At 34.8% G+C, this 8174-nt stretch overlaps 2 protein-coding genes across 2 annotated transcripts; both read right to left on the bottom strand.

Moving 5' to 3' along the window:
- Positions 1-301: 301 nt before the first annotated feature.
- Positions 302-2100, bottom strand: LOC140809558 (probable xyloglucan endotransglucosylase/hydrolase protein 10). Its single transcript, XM_073167222.1, has 4 exons — positions 1880-2100; positions 1675-1775; positions 1394-1587; positions 302-837 (listed from the first exon to the last, which is right to left on the bottom strand). Exons 1-4 carry the CDS (start codon positions 2094-2096, stop codon positions 438-440), a joined length of 912 nt encoding a protein of 303 aa, XP_073023323.1. The 5' UTR covers positions 2097-2100; the 3' UTR covers positions 302-437.
- A 3930-nt stretch (positions 2101-6030) lies between these two features.
- Positions 6031-7275, bottom strand: LOC140810650 (uncharacterized). Its single transcript, XM_073168512.1, has 2 exons — positions 6915-7275; positions 6031-6824 (listed from the first exon to the last, which is right to left on the bottom strand). Exons 1-2 carry the CDS (start codon positions 7023-7025, stop codon positions 6117-6119), a joined length of 819 nt encoding a protein of 272 aa, XP_073024613.1. The 5' UTR covers positions 7026-7275; the 3' UTR covers positions 6031-6116.
- Between the last annotated feature and the right edge of the window lie 899 nt (positions 7276-8174).

Genomic DNA, 8174 nt, shown 5'->3' with positions numbered 1-8174 from the left:
GGTCCTTTTACGATAGCTTCTTTGTAATTTTGCCGTCTGTGTTGTCAAATTTTCTTTAATATTGTATCGTTTATTTTTTTTGTCAGTTTTAGTCTTTTTTTTCGATAAAAATGTCAATGTGATACTACACACATCAACGTCACATCAAAAAAAAAAAAAACTACCAACAAAACAAATATAACATACTAAATCTGAATTATACCAACTGTACAACATATTTGAATTTGTTTATAAGAAAAATTACAATAACTAAACTGTTATAATAATATGAGTTGACGATCAGAAGAATAGATTTGAAATAGATGGTAGAAGAACTAATTATGTGAATATTAAATACTTTAATCTATGACTTATTACATAATAATCGATGGATCGAAAATGAACCATAATTTTTTTTAAAAAAAATAAAATAAGATCCCTCCAAATCTTAATATTTATCAATACTTAGGGAGGAGACACTCCTTGGGAAGGGTATTGTTAAACCTTTGATTATCCTGGCAATAATCATATGTAAGGTAATATTTTCTGGCCCATCTGAACAATCTTCTTTGGGCCCAAGTTAGAGAGTTGAACCTTTCGTTGTTCCACCATTTATCTGGGCCTCCAGCCCAGCATGATTCTGGGCCTTGGTCCCATATACAAGCATCGATCTTGTGGTTTTTGAATGAGGCAATAAATGGGCTGCTGGCCCAATCAATCTTGTCTTTGCCACCATTAGTAGCCCAACTCTCACCATTCCAAAGGCTGACTTGTAGGCCCATGGGCTTCCCTGGATATGCAACTCCTTTATCTTTATGGTTTCTGTAAGTTCTAATTGGAACCCAGTCTACCATGAATCTACGATATTATTTTATAAAAAAAAAAGTTGAATTAATAAATTTCGAAATCAATGTTTTTAAAATAAATATAACATGCCATCGAAATATGCTATCCCCTCGCTAAAAATAACTTTTCCAGATGCAATTCACGCTCTTAGATTATATCTACGTCAAATATAAGAGAGCGACACGAAACAAAGTTTAGTTAAGAAAAACATTTCAAGTGTAGCGTAATAATTCCTCTTTCAATATGCCACCTTCAAGATTCTTATTACACTATAAAAGTATATCTTCAACTCTTTTGTTGGGAAGCCATGATTTTTGGAAAATATATATGTTCACACAAGGTTAAGATTAATTCTTTTCTTTTCTTGTCATCTCAAAAAAGCACAATTGTCCTAATTGGCTTATTCAATTGTCCTAATTGGCTTATTTTTGCTTTTCTTGCAAGATCAAACATTCCAATAACGAGACAGTTAGGAAATCTAATATTCTATCTTGAAAAAAAAATATATATATATATATATATATATATATATATATATATATATATATATATAGTTGGCTTGGCTTACACAATCTGATAAATGTTCCACAGTATGGTATATGTGTGAAAATCCTTGGTGGGATCAAACCACAGTTTAATCCTCTGCTCTCTGCTATCAAATCCATCTATGTATACATTTGTTTGCAGAGTATAAGGTTGACCAACCACATTCCCCAGGAATTCGAAGTCGACCTCGTCGTGATTCGGTTCATCAGAAGTCAGCTGCATGCAATATCAACGATCAAAAAACGAAATCTGAATTTAGATATATATGTATGCATGTCTTAAAGATTGTTAATCCTTTCTTACATAAAAGGCGACGACCGTGCCGGCCGAATTTCCTGGTATCAGCCTGATCTTCATGTCGAACTGGCCGAATAACAACTTGTCATTCGAAAGAAAACCTGAACCTGAGTGGAGGAAAAAAAAGGACCAAAACTTTTGATCTTAGACCATGAAAATTGAAACCATAAACATCTTTCGAAATCGAACCCGTCATTCAACAATTACGTACCCGAATCCTTGTCGAGTGTGAGGCTTCTTGTTGTGCCATCAAGAGATGTATTTACATGGCTGGGGGACCAGTTCACAAAGAAGTCCTTGCTGAAATCCCCAGTTGAAACCACAGAAGCCGATGCATCTTGAAGCAAGAGGAAGCAGACGATTCCGACAAATGTAAGAATGCGAGACATCCTCGACGTTTGTTTAGAAGAAGACATTAGGGTTTTCATTTATATCATTGCATGTTAGGAATAAAACGTGAATATATTTATATACATACCATTGGACTAGAAAGACAAAGAGTAGTATTCAAGCAAGAAATATCTTTGCTAGAAAGTAATTTAAAAGTTTGTGAGCATATTATCAAAAAAGAATATATTAAAAACAAAACACAAATATCTAATCGGAAAATAATTTTGATTTTGGTTCACTAATTTTTCGAATTTGATTTCAGTACATTAACTTTGATTTTTTTTTTGAATTTCATTCATATTTCGTCGGAATACTAATGTAGTTTTGAGAAATCCTAATGTAGACACCATAAAATGCTCATCTGACATAGAAAATTATCGACTTGTCCTAAGTTACGTCAATAATTAGATCGAAATAGCAAAAAATTAAAAGTTACTTTATCAAAACCAAAATTTGAAAACTTAGTGAACTAAGACTTAAAGTTAGACGATTTAATAGACGGAAATATTTATTTTCATTTTCGGTGGTTTGCTTAGTATAGCTTACGAAGTCACATCATGAGGTATAAATTTAGTGCGAAAGCAAAAGTGTAATCATGGCTAAGCAAATTATTGACAAATTTGCTTGTGGTTAGGCATGAATAGGGGTGGACTAGAATGTAGTTCAAGGGAAATGATGCACAAATTAGGAATAAATTTTTAATTTTCAATATTAATACGTTAGTAGAGTGTGACTAAATTAGAATTTTAATTGACTTGATATATGTTAAAATTGCTTACTTGATTCGCTATATATCTTGAAAGATGTGTGGCATCCATACTTTGTTCGACTCCAATGGAATTTTTTTTAAATTGGAGCATAAAAATGAAATTTTAAGGTTTGTTTGTTTTTTTTTTTTTAAATAGACTGCATTGCTTCACGCCTTCACTCGAAAGGAATCGCTCGTTAAATTTAAGCAAATTTTTTGTGAAATTTTAAGTTTTTGAAAATAGATTAAATTTTGGAAATCAGTATGACAACCCTAATCGAGAAATGGAACACACGCACACACATACGCGCCTTAATAGAGAGAACTTGCCTTTAAGGAAATCTTTTTTAGGAAATTTGTTCGATCTGTGAACATCTTTTGACAAGTACTCCTACTCTTCGACTATTCTTTCCCTCTCCTTTGGTCTTCCTTTATGCGTGTATGGCTGTTCATTGATATCTATGTTGTGACATATATATATATATATATATATATATATATATATATATATATATATATATATATATATATATATATTGTCTAACTTTTGTGCACAGAGATAGTATTCATCTATTGTATGTACAATTTAGTTATGTTTCATCACCTCCAATAGACGAGTGTCATCTCATTAGGGGTCACGGGAGTAGGCACGAGGTGTACAATATATCAAAACTGATATTGGGCATGGAGGTGTCATATATCAAAACTTATGGGGTAACATATTTTGAATTTCGTCCATATCGATCGTCGTTAACCATTAGCCATATATTTAAAAAAATCACAAATTTTAAGGATGGTTTTAAAAAAAATCATCGCTAAATTTTTTCATTAGCGATGGATTTAAAAAAATCACAAATTTAAAGGATGGTTTTAAAAAATCATCACTAAATTTTTGATTTTAGATTATTTTTAATAAAATAATAATATTTTAATTTTATAATTAATCAATTTTACATTTTTATATTTAGAATTTAAATTATTAATTATTTTAACAAAATTTATTTAAAAAAAGCACTAAACTAATCACTACAAAAAACCAAAGCGATTTGCGACGGGTTTATCCGTCGCGACTTGGTCAAAGCGACGGTTCTAGCGACGTGCCGTTGACCCGTGACCTTTTGGGTCGTCGCCTCACCCAAGCGACGCGACACAATAACCGTGACAATTTGGCGACCGTCTGTAGGATGAAGTCCGTCTCCAGTATAGCGACGGTCAAAATAACACCGACGCTAATTGTAGCGACGGTAATTTAAACAACGTCGCTATATTTAGCGACGATTATGCTTATAACCGTCGCTAAATATAGCGACGTTGTTGAATTTACCGTCGCTTCAAATAGCGACTGTTAATTAAAAACAGTCGCTTTAATTTGAGACGGTATTTTCACAACCGTCGCCATTTATAGCGACAGTATTTTCAACAACCGTCGCTAATTTCAGCGACGGTTAGAATTGTTCCGTCGCTAATCACCATTCCGTTTTTTTTTAAAATAAAAATATATTAAAACAATTGTACTGTATAATTACTAAAAAAATTGACAACAAATTTGAAAAATATAATCATATTAGTAAATAACATTTCCAAACTAGTGTTTGATACAAATATTCATCAAAAAAATTTAAACAAACGCCACTACGGTGACGGTGACTGAGTCTCGTCGTCGTCGTAGTCGTCGTCGTCCTGCTCGTCCTCATCCTCGTCCTCGTCCCCGTACCCTTGCGTCGGAGGAATATAACTCTGTGAAAATCTGTGAATACGGGATGAAGAACCAACTGCTGCCCCACGAGATCGACCCCTGTGAGAAGTGCCTGGTCCAGACAGCGTGCGACCTGATGTATGCGTGGTAGCTCCCTGTGACATGCCTGCAACCAGGAGTCGGACATGCTCCTCTAGTGACGTCATGCGATCTCTCAGCATGACGTTCTCCGCCTCTGTAGCCCGCACCCTCTCGCAAAGCTCATCGTTACGACGTAACGATGAGTCCAGAATCTGGCGCATGACCGCCTCGCGCTGGGACTCAGACGACGGACCGACATCCGATGACCTACCACGTCGACCCGGAGCCATCTCATAGTAAGCTCAAGCCTGTGATCAGGCGGTGGAGGAGGCGGTTCTCCAGACATTATGTAAGCTGCAAAAACAAAAATTTTGTTATTATAAATATGTCAACACCAACACAAAATTCACCACTTAAGAACATATTTTCCACACTACTATACATCCAACTTCTATTTCATGTGTTACACCTTGAAGACTACAAGTGCTTAAATATTTATATTTAATTAAATTATCAAAAACTATACAACGAAAAATTAAATAAGTATCTACACTTCTATCATAAAATTAAAGTTACAACTACAAAAAATCATGCATGACATAGTAATAATATTACGCTAAAATTGCTAAATAACATGCATAAATTTCACGTAACGTTGGAAGATGAAACATTCAATAAAGAACACGCGTTAAAAATCTGACGTGTTTGAAGATATGCAGATCCACGTAACGTTGGAAGATGAAACGAAGCAGCTAATCTACAAAATGAAAAAGGAAAGATGTTAGTACAAATAGAAAAAACGAAACTGCAAGCCCAAAAAAATATAGAGTGTCGACGCTACCAGAGAAGAAAGGCGAAGCTCGCTGAAGAAAAATGTGTGCGAACCTCGGTATATATAGAAATTATAGCGACGGTTTTTAAAATAGTCGTCGCCTTTTACGACAGCTTTTGGTAAAAATGTCGCCGACGGCGACGGTCTTGTCTAAACCGCCGCCGATCTAGATCGGCGACGGTATCGTTAATAACCGTCGCTCTTTAGCGACGGGTGTATACCGTCGCCGATCTAGATCGGCGACGTTTCTTGAAAACTTATGTCATCAGCGACGGTTTTATTAAAACCGTCGCTATTTTTCCTTTTTTTCAAAAAAAAATTATTTTTAATGTTTACAAGAACAAATTTCAAATTAAATAAATAAAATTTGTGCAAAATAAAATCCGATAAATTTAATTACAATAAAAGTTAGATTTATTTTGTGTCGGTTAATTAGTTTTGTTGTTACTATGACGTCAAACTAAAATTTTATAACAATAATTTAGAATTTTAATTAAGTAATTGAAATACAAAACAAATATAAAAAAAAGTTACAATGACCTCATCTCAATACTTCCTTCGCTGGTCTGCAGTAACATGTTGCTTCTCTGTCATATATATACGTACGTACGAAATATAGATATGCAAACAATCTGTTCATTATGTACACAAAATCAAATTTATTTTTATTCAGATTAGAAGTCAAAAAAATAAACTTAACCTTATTCACTTTCGTCGTCAATGTCACGAACATTGTCGCTCGAATATTGAACATCTTCTGCTTCACTTTCACTACTATTCAAATCAATTTTGTTGTCGTACATAACATTTACATCGACTAAATTCTGAGACGTCAAAAGAAATTGAGTTGAAATGTCATGAGGTCCACTTTCGTTGTTTTGAAATGCATCAGTATTCTGCTCAATATTTGGCTCAACATCATTGACATAAGCTCGCCTACGTAGAGTACTCACATGCATCCAATCTGATTCTGCTCTCTTCGTTGTTGGATAAGTCAGATACACAACTTGCGAGGCTTGCGTAGGAAACACAAATGGTTCGTAGTCTCCCAGATTATTTTTTCGGTTGACATCAACAATTTTGTACTTTTTGTGTACGCGTGTGCCCGACCGAGGATGAGTATGAAACCAGCGACACTTGAAAAGTACAACTTGTCTCATTTGTAGACCTGGGTATTCAATTTCCACTATTTCTTCAAGTTGCCCATAAAACTCAGTGACATTTCCACTACTCATTTGACCACTAACTTGAAGCCCCGAGTTGTTTGTACCTTTGAACGAAGTGTCATGCACTGTATGAAAGTTAAATCCATTAATGCAATAACCTCGGTAAGTCTTAACTTTCATCAGAGGACCTCCTGCAACCTGTTTTATAATTGGCTGTTCAATTTGAGAATCCGGCGTCGTAGCCTACGATAAAAAATAATTTGAAAATTTAAATCACATTATATAAAAGTTCATTGAAATATGTGCACAGAATTAAAATTTTGGCATTCATACATATTGACGAAACCACTGAAACAAATTGGTTTGGATGTACGCCTCGACTGAAGCGTCATCCATATCTGGATATGTCATACGTACGTTGTTCTCGTACATGCTGCAACACATTGAATACAATTTAAATTCTGAAACGAGTAATTATATAAATTAATGAATTAAATATACATAATACCTGACAAATGGCTTTATTTCATTGCAATTGTGCAAAACATATGTCGAAATTGCATGATATTCTTCATTTGATAGCCATCGCGATTTTGCAGCTCCAATCTTCTTACCCCGATTGCGGAATATTGAAAGAAGTTCAGAGTCATCAGTGTCAACATATGTGCTCTCACGAGCTTCCCCAGTTTTTCGCCTTCTGCTAGCCGTCGATTCATTGAAGTAATATTGACAGAATATAGCAGCCTCCTTAACCAAATATGCATTGCATATGGAACCCTCTACTCGTGCCTTGTTACACACCGTGTTTTTCAATGTACATAGATATCTTTCAAAGGGATACATCCACCTAAATTGTACAGGGCCCATATTGTGAAGAAAATCAGTTGAAGACGCGACAATTTATAGACAGATTGCTAATAGCGACGGATTTTCAAAATCAGTCGCTAATCGCGACAGATTTTAGAAACCGTCGCCGATCTAAATCGGCGACGGTTAACTTTGAACGTCGCCAAAAGTGACGACGGTTTTTTTAAAAACGTTGTTATTTTTGAAGATAACGACGGTTTAATTAAACCGACGTTAAATATAGCTACGGTTTTTTTTCGTCGCTAATATAGCGACTATTTAATATTAAACCGTCGCTTCACACAAGCGACGGTGTTTAATAAAACCGTCGTCTGTTTAGTTTAGCGACAGTTTATGAAAATTTGTCGCTATAGTAGCGATGGTAGGACACAAGACCGTCGCTTTTGTTTAACCTGTTGCACAAAATAGCGACGGGTGTGTGGAACAGTCGCAATAATAGCGACCGGTTTTATAAAACCGTGGCTATTATAGCGACGGTGTTTTAAAACCGTGGCTATTATAGCGACGATTTTTTAAAACCGTGGCTATTTTAACGACCGGTTTTATAAAACCGTTGCTATAATTTAAAAAGCGACGGTGTATATAAGAACCGTCGCTATATAGCAACGGAAAATGAAAACCGTCGCTATTTGAGCGACGGTTTTTTATGAAAGCGTCGCTAATCATACCGTTTTTTGTAGTGAATATATATCAAACTAAATATGACCGATATTATATATATATATA

The sequence above is a fragment of the Primulina eburnea genome, chromosome 13 (genome assembly GCF_022965805.1).
Source record: "Primulina eburnea isolate SZY01 chromosome 13, ASM2296580v1, whole genome shotgun sequence".
Classification (NCBI taxonomy): domain Eukaryota; kingdom Viridiplantae; phylum Streptophyta; class Magnoliopsida; order Lamiales; family Gesneriaceae; genus Primulina; species Primulina eburnea.
Note: the sequence above shows the minus strand (reverse complement) of the source record. Positions and strands in the feature narration are given on the sequence as shown.